General features: G+C 43.7%; 1 protein-coding gene across 1 annotated transcript in view; it reads left to right on the top strand.

The window, feature by feature from the left end:
* The first annotated feature begins 1,429 nt into the window (after nt 1-1,429).
* Nucleotides 1,430-14,475, top strand: part of pcdh1a (protocadherin 1a) — an 82,874-nt gene continuing 69,828 nt past the window's right edge. Inside the window, exons 1-3 of the mRNA XM_047607260.1 lie at nt 1,430-2,246; nt 10,289-11,103; nt 11,896-14,082. Coding sequence (XP_047463216.1) covers nt 10,309-11,103; nt 11,896-14,082 — 2,982 coding nt within the window. The 5' untranslated portion in view covers nt 1,430-2,246; nt 10,289-10,308. The remainder of the gene's footprint in view (nt 2,247-10,288; nt 11,104-11,895; nt 14,083-14,475) is intronic.

Below are 14,475 nucleotides of genomic sequence, written 5' to 3'. Positions count from 1 at the left end.
GGCGCTCTTTAGACCGGACTAATGAACACATCAAGTGGAGCAGTGTTTCGGCCCGCGCTCGCGGCCTTGATTCGCCTCTGCTGTTTGGGTTTTATTCACATAAAAACATGAATATGAATGCAAGCACACCTGATGAACCTTAAAAGTGGAATTAATTTCAAACGCCTTTTTAGAATTTGTGATTTAAAAAAAAAAAAAAAGAAACAGCTCAACAGCTTGAGACAAAAAAAAGAAATCATCAAACTTCATTTGTGTCAAGTGCCAAGAAATCCCACAAATGAGGCTTTATAATGAAATATAATGATTCGACTCATTCGCTTGGTCACTCTGTTGGAACACTGGCTCAAACGCACAATTTAGTAATTAGCTCGCTTTTATTTGCACACACATGTGTTTCATTTGTGCCCCTCTAACATCTCCTCCTGTCTCTGCGCCGTCTCCCTTCTCAGACGACTCGTGGGCCACCTGTGAAAATACTTAGATGTTATTAGTATGGTTGTTGAAGAGCAGCATAGCGGTGGCAGCGCGTGGGCGGGAGCTCTAATATGATTGGCTCAGGGACACTGTAAGCCTGAGTGGCAGCCCTTAATGGGAGCCCTGGAGAGGTAACCCAACAGCTGTGTGTTTGCAGCTAATGAGAGATGGGGGAGGAGTAAAGGATCACAGACTGGAGGCACTCTGATAAACTTGCCTCGGAATGGCTGGGCGCAGATAGGAAAATCAAGTTTCCTCCGGAGGACATTGCTTAAGGCTCTCCTTTGTGACACACCCCGGAGTTTGACTCACTGCTCCCGGTCCATTGCTTCATGCTTAAGCAGTTATGATCGCAGGCGACGGTGTTCGGGAAGAAAGGAAGAGTAACTGTGGCGTGGGATGGATTTCACTCCCCGCTGAGCAATGCTGATTTATAGCCTTGAGCGAAAGCATTGTGTTTTTTTTCCCCCTCTTCTTCTTCTACTTTTTAATTACGCTGCTGCACTTTTAACAGATGATGTCAGACACAACTACTTTAAACAAATACTCACCAACAGCGCCTTCCTTTCCACGTTGTGTTCACAGATAAGAGGATGAGGCGCATCACTCCATCATCAGTGTTAAAACGCTGAACCCGTTTAATTTCCTGAGCAGACACATGGAACCGTGTTGCACGCTCTCCTTATTATAACCGCCTGAGGGTGGCGCCAAATGAATAAATAGTGGCCAAACAGCTTCCATTTTAGGCCACTCTTTTTTTTTTTCTTTTTTGCTACATGCAATGCATATCAACAAGTAAACTGTCGGGGCTACCTGTTACACCAAATTTAGCCCAATCAGTGCGCTTACGCAAACAAGAAACGGGAATTATCCTGCGCCGCTAATAAATTGAGGTCAAGGCCGGCGCAGATTTCTTGATGGCTCGTTTAATGGGGGTTCACCCCTCTCCCTCTTTGAGGTGACCCAGTTTGATGAGATCTTCTTAAACTGTAGGAATCACACAATTTCCTGGTAGGCAGCTCTGGCATAATGTGATGTTGAGTGTGAAGTTGCTGTGTGCTGCGGTGGATGGGAGCCCCACCTCCTCCCACGCTCTGATGAGTGGAGAGAGAGAGAGAGAAAGAGGGAGGGAGGGGGAGAGAGAGAAAGAGAGGGAGAGAGAGGGGAGCAACTAACCTACCCACTGTGTCTCACCACTTGCTCTCTGGAAATGGTTCAGATGGGCTTCTTATTTAGGACCGCTTAGCTATTCCGTTTTAGGTTGCAGAAATGCCATGTGTGTTGCAGTCGCCTAGACATCCCGTGCGTCCTTAGAGTGCGCTCTGAGCTACTTGTATCGGAGCGGGGGAAGCGCCGGAGAAACTTGGACCAAAGGGATGCGACAGCCAGCGAGTGCATATCTTGGCAGGGATCAGTTATTGGGGACTGAAAATGGCACGCACTAGTTTGTCCCCCGTGGATTGACACTCTCCATTTCCCAGCCCTGTCATCTCATCTAACGCAAACTGCCCCGAACTTAAGATATTCCGCGCGGACTGAAAGCTGCGTCTGTTGTTGCTCGAGGGCTGCCGGGCGACCCTGGTGGACGTAGGATCCCGAATTTTGATGCGGAAAGTTGCGAGTCCCCGCGAATGGATTTGGTGATTTCGATGTCAGCGCTGTGACGGAGGTTTGAGGGTGAGACACCTGCCTCTGGGAGCACCGGTGGACGCATTATCAGCCGCGGAAGAAAAACTGGCAATTGGCGACGAGCGCTCAAGTCTCCGGATCAGGTAGTGAAAATTACCGCAGAATTAATGGGGAAAGTTGCTTTGATTTGGTCGCCGCTGTTGGAAGGGGTTTGCGCGGAGACGGGAGCGAAGTTTCTTTAGAGAATATTCGCAGGCTATTAACGCAGGCTGCGACTGAGGTGTTTATACAACAAGTTGGTGCAGTTTGGAACGGGCAAAAAAGCGGCCGCTGTTCGGCGTTACAGGTTGACGGGAAGGCAACAGATATGTCATCCACAGCGAGGAGCCGCCGCATGATTGATGAGACGATGCATAGCAATTAAAACACATCCCTGAGTCCCAGCCCCCCGTTAGTGATGGTATTAAGTCATTAAGTCTGCATATCATTGCACTTCAGCGACAGTATGAGTGCATGCGCTTCAATCTGATCTGCACTGGCGATCGGCTAATTGCATTTTATTATACCATTATGGTTCTGTGAAGCAGAAAACGCGATCCATTTGTAACGTCCCCCTCTCGCCATTCATTTCATACAGCTGCAGACATCACACTAATTGCCTTTATTAGTGGATCTTTATTCGGCGCTGTTTACTCGTAACATTTTTTTATTTTTTTATTTTTTCGCGCAAATAATTCTGACGTAAAGCCCGTCATGTTAATAACTAATCGGCAGTTTCCCCCCCTCTAAGGAGATTTATGCTCATAATTGGAAGAGGGGGAGAAGGGAAGAAACAAAAATCTTTGATCAGCGCATGGGTAATCTCCCGTGCTCCCCAGTGAGAGTCTGGGGTGTTGTTTCTTTCTCGCCACTTCACCGACCACCAGGCACATTTTAATAGTCTGCTCTTCACAGTGATGTCGGTCGAAGTTCCCACACATACTGTAGGCTACAGGGCCGTCAGAGCCGAGCAGATCAAAACAGGCCGATTACCCCCCTGTCTGATGAACAGTGCGTTAAGACATGAAAGTATTCTTTCTTTTTTTTCTATCTATCTATCTATCTATCTATCTATCTATCTATCTATCTATCTATCTATCTATGTTAGAATAAATGATGGTACAAACTGAGGAATACTTAAAAGGGGTTGGAATTTAAAAAAGTGTTTACTTCTTCCTGCTACTTTTTGGAACTGATTGTCTTTCTATTGGTATTTTTTCAAAATAAAATTCATTTTTTTCATCTGTCTCAGCTAAAATTGTGACACGATAAAAAATTCCTTTATTCCTCTATATCGCCTTTGTCAATTAAATGCCCATTCTATTATATTATAACAGTGTGCAACCTTACTCTTATTACTGTCCAACAACATACAGCCTGTCATGTGACTGAGTTTCTGAAGGAAGCCAAAGTGTGCAGATCAATTGGCTGCAGGTATTTCAGCTAGAGTGAAAGAGAACCTTTTACAAAACAGCACAAAAGCAGTAAAATAGCCCTGTGAGGAAACCTAACCATGCTCCCTCAGTCACAGATGCAGGCGTATTTTAAATGACATGACCTGTCAGTATGTTCATGTGTCTTCTGCCTGCAGACTCTTTGATCTCAGTGTATTTAATGGGATTATTTTTATTTTTTTATTTATTTTTTGAACCTCCATCTGTGTTTTCGTGCGGCTCAGCCTACATATAGCTAAATCAAGAGCCCATGTCCTTAGCAAGCGTTTTCCAACCAAAGGCCACTGCTTTCTCATTACCAGCGTCCAGGGTGTGTGGCCAGTAGAAGTGTCCATCCCAACATTTTGCAGTAAATTCAGCTGGTAGATCAGCTGTGTAAGGAGACCCATAGCTGTGATACTACCTGTCATAAATCATGCTGGTGGGAGGGTAATGGATTTTACCTGTTATACTAGCTAAAGGCGCAGAGTCAGCCAATATATCAAATCACATCAGTTGAGAAAATCATTAAATCATCCGTTATCTTTCCACACTCTGCCAAAGTCGGGGAGGAGCACATCCTACAGCAGAAATTTGTGAACTCGATTTGTTGCAGGTAACAAGTGGAGATTTAGCTCCTGCAGTGGTATGGTGATGCTGCAAGATCAAAATCTCAGCTGCAGTCACTGCAAAACATGCAAGTAGTTAAAAAAAGCTGTCTAAAATAGAATCTAATGTTTGGGGTTACCTTTCAAATATTAGTGCTTTATAATTACACACCCTGTAATGATGCGCTTGAGTCATTTCTGCCGGACCTGTGGAGCGGCCAACTTAAAGAGCAAATGTCACCCAGTCAGTCACTGAGTTGACTCAGTCAGTGGATAGTCTGTCTCTATGGCAACCAGAACCGGTGCACATGCTCCGCAGCACAATTAAACTCTCCTTCATTTTTTTTTTTTTTTTTTTTTTTTTAACTACCTGTTTTTGTTTGGGTGCGATGACAGCGCTCGCGTGGCTCACCCACACGGTCATGTACAGTTTTATTTCCTCTTCTTTAAGTCCGATATTGAAGCACCATGTAGCCACTTTAATACATTTTAAAATTAAACAAATAATTTTGCTAAACAAATAAACTGAGACGCATTGGTGTGACACACTGAAAACTCACGGTGCTGTTCATAAATTGGTGATGTTAATAATTTTGGTAGGAAATAATTGCTGGAATACACAATTGATATTACGTATTATTTAATGTTTTAACTGAATGCTTCGATGATGTTAATGTCACTCAGATGCATGTGTGTGTAAGCAGAGTTTCTATTCTGTCAAACGGAGTCCTCCTATATATTTTGCCTGATATTTTCTCCAGTACTCGTTAACATTGGTCAGTGATTAAATTAACAGGATCCGCTCATTCTTTTCTTTGATAAACATGCAGCCGTTGGGATTAAATTAATATGGACACATAGTACAATCGTTTGTCCTCAGAATGAAAAATGCGAAACTCCGAATGCAGCAGTTAACCTTATGGCTTCCTATCCTCCCACTTACAAAATGTCAGCCTCCCTGAAGACAGCTTGACAGCTGCCTGTGGTGCAAAAAGTTTTCGGCAAAACACACGTGGGACAGTTTTTTAGATGATGGTCTGGAAGTGCGAGTGAATGAACAGGATCCTCTACAGCCGTGGAGATATTTCAGAATTGTTCTCCGCTTGGTGTAGGAGTGGGTCTGTCATGTAAGCCGGGATGGTACCAGTTTTTCAGAGGTCATTCTTTTGACTTGGTTCAGCCATCCTGGCCTCATTAAGGGAGAGAATTGTTTCCTTGGGAACAACTGCACAACTTGGCACAGGCTGGGCCGCTGATTGTAGACACGTACTGTAGAAGCTGAAATCTTCTCTTGAACAATGGGGTCAGGTGGGTGGTGCACTGTGTGAGGGCTCCTTGTGAGACTCAATCAGACCTTGTAGTTTGACTGATGTTTAGCTGCCAGTGAAGTCTTTCGCCTTCTACCCTGTGAGGAGCAGAGCAGCAGCGCCAGCGCTGGCCACCGAGCCTTTAGGGAGCGGTGTTGGTGGCGGGGTGACAAGTCCGTAGACGATTGAAGGCAGTTGCTAGGAGGAATTTAGGAGGAAATTAGTAGGTCCGTGAAGTGAGGGAGGGATACGAGGGAACAGAAAAGGAGCCACATTGTTTGGAGCCGAGTGAATTCATTGTTGAAATTCAAGTCTCCTCTGTTTCTTTTGAAGTGTTTTCAACTGATCCAATAGTCTGGTTGTAAATGCAGCATTCCTTACTGCAGCTTTGTCCTCTTTTGCATATGTTGTTTTCTAGCAAACCAAATCCACTCTTCTTTAATTATTAAAAAGCCATATGGCTGTATTAAAGAAAATTGTCTCTACAGTTTTTTTTTTTCTAACAATTTGGGTATTTGTAGCGGAGTGAGTCATGCAAGTGATCACAGAATTAACAGTTTCACACAGTCTTATCTAACATTTATCCTGCTGGCCTCTTTCTAAACGCACTGCCTGCTCAGAGGCATTTTTTGCCTACAGGTTAAGCAGTGGTGTAGTCAAATATCATCGCACTTCTGTGGTACATTTTAGATTTAAATTGAACATAAGTGACAACGGACTCCCAAATGACACAGTGGCCATCAATCTAAAATGCTCTCCATCTTCTCCCGGAGCCGCTCTCATCTGTAGAGGTTGTTGGCAGGTGAAGGGGTATGCTTGGGTGAGCTCCTCCGACCGATTGTGTGTCCGCGGAGTGATTGCTGTGCATGAGCATGAGTCATGAAACACTGACTATATAGTCTGGTCTTGCACTTACACTTGGCACCCCTGTTGGCCTTAATAAGTTGGACTATGGCCAGGCAGCGTCCATGCCTTGTGGCAGGCGCGCTCTGATGTCCTCGGGGATGTTGGACCCCGTTGCCAAGCAGCTTCTGCCTCGGCTGCATTACTTCTTTCAAAGTTAAACATCTTCACGAGACAAATAGCAGATAGCAGACCCATCAGGCAGTCTGTGACTCTCTTTGAAGGCCCACCTTCACACTGTGGTACAGACTGCCTTCAGTTTCTCTCCGTGTTGAAACCATCTGGACAATTGCATGATCACAACGTGCAGCTATGTGTTGAGTGCTGTTTTACTCATGCAGTTAACATTCCCTCCTCAGACAGCCAATGCCTTGATTATGTTTGGCTGTTTTTTTTTTTTTCTCCCCCCCCACAATATGTGTTGCCCTGAATCCCCTCCTTGGTATCTGGCTCAATGTGTTTGTTGGTATGTCTGTTTGAGTAGGAGGGTTTTTACAGCAGACTGCATTTAAAGGCATTACAGCATGAGCCCTCTAGGTCTCGCACAGATATCCCTGGTAGTTCAGTTCTGTGTGAAGGAAGTACAGTGTATACTGCATTCATACAAGTTGTATCACAGTAGGTATTGTCAAACCTCTATCCTGTGGTGCTGCTATCAAAAAATCATAGGTGTGCGATTTTCTCGTTATAACGGATTGTGCGGCGGACAGAAAAAAAAAGTTTCTGCAGAGGTTCCGCTATTAGTTTAATTCTGCAGCGCTGCCACATTGCAAGGGTGTCGACAGGTTTAATGGCAAAAAAAAAAGACCCTTTCAGCTTCGCAGTTCATGAACATTTGTCGTGTTCTCTTTGTTTGGTTGGCATTTATACTGTAGGATGCAGTGCTTACCAAAGGCAAAACGTTGCGTGTGAGAATTCATTTCAGATCAGTTGACCAGGATGCTAATATGACAAACGCATTTGAGCACAGTGGAACAACTCATCTCCTGCTCCTCCCTTTCATTTTTTGCTGAGTTATGAATTGCGATCTGCCTGAATCAGCTTGTAGTCTTATGGGTCTACCGGACCATCTGGGATGGCAGATGATAACCAAGTTTTTCAGAGGAAAAAGCGCTGAGATGCAGGAAATGTCACTCCTAGTTGTGTTCAGCAGTTCTAATTTATCAGTTTTGCCGCTCATGTAGTGAACTTTGGTGAGACGCGCAGTAGCCCAAGACGTCTCCCGTACTCCAGTGTGGTGGAAAAAAATATCAGCTAGCACCTTGAAGTACTTTGAGGAGAGGGAAAGAAATTTGACGCTGTCAAGCTGTTGATAAAATATTTGTGTGATAGCCGTGTCAATAATATCCAACGGATAAGAAATTGTCAAAAGAGCAATGGCCATATTGCACAGGCCACATGAATTTTAATGTAACTGTAAACAAAGAAAAGAGAACACCAATTCGCTGGGCTGCTAGGCACGGTGCCATCTGGAAGACAGGCATGAGGCCAACTGGAAGACATTAAGTCATGAGTGTCATCAACCATAACAATCATGTCACTATCAAAGCACTCCTATTCGTTCTAGAAGTGGCCGTAATGGCAGGGGGACAGCTACAACTAAACAAAACATTGTGAATTCAATTATAGGTTTCATTTTTAAATGACCACTCGGTAAAAAATAATTTAGCAAACTTGAATTCAACAGCGAACATTAAAAGAAAGGGATGGGGGGAGAAAAAACACGATCCTTTCATCAAGTAGGCTAAAGCACGTTTTATGGAACCTCGGATGGGAGTCTCATTTTGTAAGACGAGCATAATTATATTCTTCAAATCGCGGCGCAATTTTATCTGATTATGCGCACATCTACATTTCTTCATTTAAGACACCTATGCACAAGCTGTTGTGTTTTAGGTAGTGAAGGATAGCAATTTGAAACATTTGCAGCCATCACAATGGATATTGTTTCAACATATATGAAATGTGTTTAGCAGTGTGTGTACTGGTAATGGTTTGGAAGCATTTCTTTTTTATATATATTACCCTGCACACGCGGACATGCAGAAAGCAGATTCAGTGTTCACGCCACATTGCCCAAAGGTTCCCCCTGCAAATGTAAAAAGGGACACATCGATAACCGGGCAATTAGTGCGTCAATAACCTGCACTTCCAATTTTAATGTATTCAAAAGGAATTGGATTTCCCATTGGATTTCTGTATATTTGTGTTTTGCTGTCTCGCTTGATACACATTTGCTTTACTCTTCTCCTGGAACGCTGTATTGTGCGAGCAGATGCACGATGTACTAATTCCGCTCAGGATAACATTGTTTGCTCATATTTATGCATATCTCTATCAGCTATCACCCACACCAACTAAAGGTGCACTGATTCTGCTTGTTCTTTTCATAATCCATAAAATCTTTGTGTAGGCACACATTAAATTGGCTACTATGTATTTTCTTTTTCATTTTAAAATTGCGTGTTGAAGCAATTGAAACATTTTTCTTTAATCTTTAAGGTAACATCCTGCTTCAGCCGCACATCTCTTCTCTTGGTAACTAAAAGAGTAGAACGCTTCTTTGAGGGTTTGTGCAAAATTGAGTTACCCATTGCAAAGTAAGGGCTCAGACATAGTTATAATACACGACTCATAAGAGCCAGTATTGATCACCGTACTGAAGTGGTGCATCACTAATAGAAACAGAAATATAGTGCAATAGACTCACTCTATAACAGTCTACTCTCACCCGAAATGAACACAGCATGATTAGTAAGCAGACGCTCACTGATGCACCGCGCTAGCTAAAGTTTTAAATTATTGCATTCATCATTAATTTTTCCCGAACACTGGACCTTGATACTTAACCTCAATGTTTGCTCCCATTTCAATTACCAATAGCACTGTACACACACCACACACACACACACACACAGGAAATAATTATAGTCTGAAATCATCGCAGCATGAAAAAAAAAAAGCTAGAAGTCTTAGCTGGAGGGAATACAGATCAAAGAAACTCTAAAATAATGGGTCATAATTACAGAGTTGAAAGGTTCAAAATCAAACATAATGATTACAGTGTTTGAGCTAGCCAGTAGCAATGGAGCATGGATTGGAATTTCTGCGTTGTGCATTGTTGAAAGCTGCATACGATGATAATGGCAAAGTTACATAATCTGCATGGGAAGAAATTGCCGTTATGACCCTACGTATGCAAGCCCTTGTCGTTAAAAGCCTCCCCAGCAAACAGTTCATCTCTATCAGTAGATGCTATCTTGGCAGGTTAGTGGGGATTCATTCTTGAGGCCAGGGTTTATACCACAGGTTATTTTATAGCTATATTGTTAGCCCACTCAAAGTCTAGTAGTGTAATACTGAAATAATGAGTCTCCCAGGCTGTGAGGTTTTGTAATACATTTTTATTTGATTACTCTGCCGAAACATCCACGTTGGCCCTCAAGTTTGTTTTGTATTTAAGATCACAAGATACAATTTCTTGCTCCGACTTTAATTTCAACACAGAATCCTTAAAGATGAGATATTACCTAAAACTCTTTAAGCACCGGGAGAGAAAGGAGACTGTGCTGGAATGTAGTCATGATTGCATTTTTTTTTTTTTTTTTTTTTAAAAGACCTTTTTTCCCTTTGTTGTTTCTGTCTAATTATTATGTTGTGCTTCCATGCCCACTGTAGGTTTGTGTGTAACCTATTGCTCAAAAATAACACATTTTAAAAATGTAGCGCAATAATACAACGTTGTTTTTTTCCCTGATTACTAAATCTTTCACTTGGTTTTGATGTGGGTTTCTCCCTTAAAATAAACCACAAAGTGACCACCTATTGAACTTGCCACAGTGAGGAAGTGAGTTGTTACAGTATTTTGACAGAGATCCTTTTTGTCGTTTTGCAGGCAGATCTTCTGATGAACTAATGGAACTGAATGTACAAGTAGTGCTGTTTTGGGTCGTGGTGCTGCACTGTGGCTCTGCTGAGGGCAGCATCCTGTACCGGGTCCAGGAGGAGCAGCCGCCCAACACTCTTATTGGTAGCCTGGCAGCAGACCAGGGACTTCCAGACTCTGGTCACCTCTACAAGCTAGAGGTGGGTGCCCCTTATCTTCGCGTCGATGGAAAGACGGGAGACATTTTCACCACAGAGATTCCCATAGACAGAGAGACCCTCAGAGACTGTCGCTCCCTAGCCAAAGGGAAGCCCTGCTACCTGGAATTCGAAGTGTCCGTGACAGATCTGATACAAAACCAGAGCCCACGACTGATTGAAGGACGCATTGAAGTACAGGACATCAATGACAACACCCCGCAATTTCCCTCTTCTGTGCTCACCATCTCCGTCCCTGAGAACACAATCATGGGGGCACTGTTCTCCATACCTCTGGCTACAGACCGGGACTCTGACAGGAATGGGGTGGCTGACTATGCGCTGACTGCAGGGCCAGATGCAGCGACCCTGTTTGGTTTGCAAGTGGCCGACGACAGAGGAGGGAAGCTCCCGCAACTCATCGTCCTGGGCAATTTAGATCGCGAGTTAAAGGATTCTTATGACCTCACAATCAAGGCGGTGGATGGTGGAAACCCTCAGCGCTACAGCAGTGCTCTGCTGAGAGTGGTGGTGACCGATGCTAACGACAACTCCCCCAAGTTTGAAAAGTCCACGTATGAGGCGGAAGTTTCAGAAAATAGTCCCGTGGGGCACTCAGTGCTGCAGGTAAGACTGTCATTTAATTCTTCCTTTATAGAAAAAAATGTAATCAATATTGTTTTTGCCATTTCAGTCGTGCAAGATATAAGATGTAAATGAAAATTACATGTAGTTGTTTCTGATATTATCATTTTACAATATTAAAAGTAGTGTTGTTGTAGTCTTGAAACATATTTGAACATTTTGGGAAAACAACAGCAGGCACATTGGTATTTTTATTGATAATGTAATAAAAAATTACTTAAGCAATTATGGTATATACTATAGGTTAACAGTTTGTTTCTTACACTTCTGTTGTACTGGTAGGCCGTTTTAAGGCATGCTAGGACATTAGCACATTATTTTTGTGCAGGTAATTAAGCTGCTTACTGTATTTTCTTATGCCATTATACTTGCAGAATCAGAGTTAGAGCTACACAATATCAGAGTGTGGGCGTAAGATGCTCTGTGTAGGATTTTCTCAGCATACTGCTGTGAAATTGCACCGACTGTCATGAAAGAAATAGCATCCCTAATATCTTACCATATGCTTTCACAAGAACTCTAGAGAGGGAAAAGGAGAAAAAAGGCAGATGACATAACCATCAAAAGAACAGAGAAAAAGGCAGTGATGAATAATGGCAAAATAAAGTTGTTCGCATGCTGTGCTTTGAAGTGATCTGACCTCCATTGATTCATTTATTCATCCATTCAGTCACCACTGATTAATGGAGAAATTCCTGGTTATATTTTTACCTCAAATTGTTGCACATACACAGCAATTCATGCCTCTAACCATATAATATGTTTTGCTTTTAGGTGAAAGCAAATGACTCAGACATGGGCCCTAATGGAGAAATTGAGTACACTCTTCACCAGGCGGTCGACCCAGTGCCGAAACTTTTACGAATTGATCGGTCCACAGGCATTATCTATGTGAAAGGACCACTGGATAGGGAGGAAATCAGCAGCTTGTCCTTTTATGTGGTGGCGAGGGATAAGGGTCCTCAACCTAAAAGCTCTAAGACATTCGTAACCATTGAGGTGACTGACCAAAATGACAATGCTCCAGCTGTGGAGATTCGCGGGATTGGTCTTGTGACTCACACTGAAGGAGTGGCTAATATTTCAGAAGACATGCCAGTCGGAACAGCTGTTGCCTTAGTGCAAGTGTCTGACAAAGACGAAGGAGAGAACGCCGTGGTCACTTGTGTCGTGGCAGGAGACGTTCCCTTCCAGCTCCGTCCTGCCAGCGACTCTTCCACTGATAACAAGAGGAAATATTTCCTACAGACCACCACTCCTCTTGATTATGAAAGAGTTAGGGATTACAGGGTAGAGATTGTGGCTGTTGATTCTGGAAACCCAGCACTATCTAGTACAAACTCTCTAAAGGTTCAGGTGACAGATGTGAACGACAACTCCCCGATATTCTCCCCGACATTGTTTGAGGTTGATTTTGCGGAAGAAAACCAACCAGGTGAGAAGGTTTTGGACGTTACGGCCTCAGATGCTGACAGCGGGACCAATGCCGAACTCCTCTATAATATCGTGGCCGATTCATCCATCAAAGGTTTGTTCGAAATTGACCCAAATACAGGTGAAGTAAGAGCCAGGAGCCCGCTGGATCGTGAACATAAAGAAAGATATGAGTTTCGGGTGACTGCAGCAGATAAAGGGTCACCTGTTCATAAAGCAACCGCGACTGTCGTAATAAAAGTCCTTGACCGCAATGACAATGACCCCAAGTTCATGCTTAGTGGCTACAGCTTTTCAGTTTTGGAAAACATGCCTCCCCTCAGTCCAGTTGGCATGGTGACAGTCTTAGATATGGACAAAGGTGAGAACGCTCATGTTCACCTTTCTGTAGAGCCTGATGGGGGGAAGTTTGTAGTTCAAAATGGAACAGGCACAATTCTCTCAAGCATCTCCTTCGACAGGGAGAAAGAAAGCAGCTACACATTCCGTCTAAAAGCACTAGATGGAGGAGAGCCACCCAGATCTTCATATGTGGGTGTCACTATAAACGTCTTGGATGAAAATGACAATGACCCCGTGATCACTAAGCCCTCCAACTCCTCCTTCAAGCGCTTGTCACCTTTAGCTTCCCCAGACAGCCATGTTGAGGTAGTGGAAGCCGAAGACCTGGACAGTGGGCCTAACGCAGAACTTGTCTTCAGTATCGCCGGGGGAAACCCTTACCAGTTATTTCGCATTTCCCCCTCCAGTGGAGAGATAACTCTGGCGAAGGAGATGACCCGTAAACACGGTGGACTGCATCGTCTGGTGGTGCGAGTGAGTGACAGGGGGAAACCCACACGCCATGCCACTGCCCTGGTCCACATATATGTCAATGAAACCATTTCAAATGTCAGCTTAGTGGAAGCCTTAGTTGGACACAGTCTTTACACTCCACTGGACAGGGATATTGCTGGTGATCCTGACAATGGTTTTGCTGCACAGCGTAGTAACATTTTATTCGGAAGCCTTGCTGGTGTGGCAGGTGTTGTAATGTTGATCTTGGTGGTGGTATTTGTTCGACACCGCATCCAAAGAGAAACTAAAAGTGGGTATCAAGCAGGCAAAAAGGAAACTAAAGACTTATATGCGCCCAAGCAGGCACCAAAGAATGCCAAAGGTAAACGGGGAAGGAAAGGCAAACCCCAGAAATCCCCAAAGCCACTTGGGGAAGATGAGGAGGTCAGCCTTCAGAAAAGTCTCAAGTTTAACCTTGATGGAGTCAATGATAGCCCCAGGATACACCTGCCCTTAACATATTCACCGGGAAGCCCTGATATAGGCAGGCACTACCGCTCTAACTCCCCCTTGCCCTCCATCCAGCTGCAAGCCCAGTCCCCCTCTGCCTCTCAGAAGCACCAAGTCGTCCAGGACCTTCCCGCTGCCAACACATTTGTAGGAACAGGAGGAGACGACAACTCTACCGGCTCAGACCAGTACTCAGATTACAGCTACAAGACCACTCATCCGAAGTATAACAACAAACAGGTAAAGTCATCCCTTACAAAATGTAACTGTGGTCTAATGTCTGAACTGTGGTCTGTTATAGGAGTGTATCATTGTTTGAGAGTATTGAAAAGGGATGAGTCAGTTTTAGAAGGTATACAAATGAATCATATACTACACATACTGTACATACTAGCCATACATATATATATTTTTCTGTTAATATAAATTGCAGTGACATGGTGTGTTCAAGTGTAACTTTACTCTATAGAGTAAATTGGGATGCAAAAAGAAAAAAAAAGTTTCGTAAAATTGTTGCGCCGCTCACTAGACTTCAGAGATTACTGTCATATTTTGTTTTCTCGTCTGGCTGGCAGCAGACTTGAGTGGGCAGGGTCCATTTCTCAGTTACTTACTTCTGCTTTTCTGCCTGAC

The sequence above is a fragment of the Mugil cephalus genome, chromosome 15 (genome assembly GCF_022458985.1).
Source record: "Mugil cephalus isolate CIBA_MC_2020 chromosome 15, CIBA_Mcephalus_1.1, whole genome shotgun sequence".
Classification (NCBI taxonomy): Eukaryota; Metazoa; Chordata; class Actinopteri; order Mugiliformes; family Mugilidae; genus Mugil; species Mugil cephalus.
The sequence above is the reverse complement of the archived record's forward strand: the minus strand, read 5'-3'. Positions and strand labels throughout refer to the sequence as shown.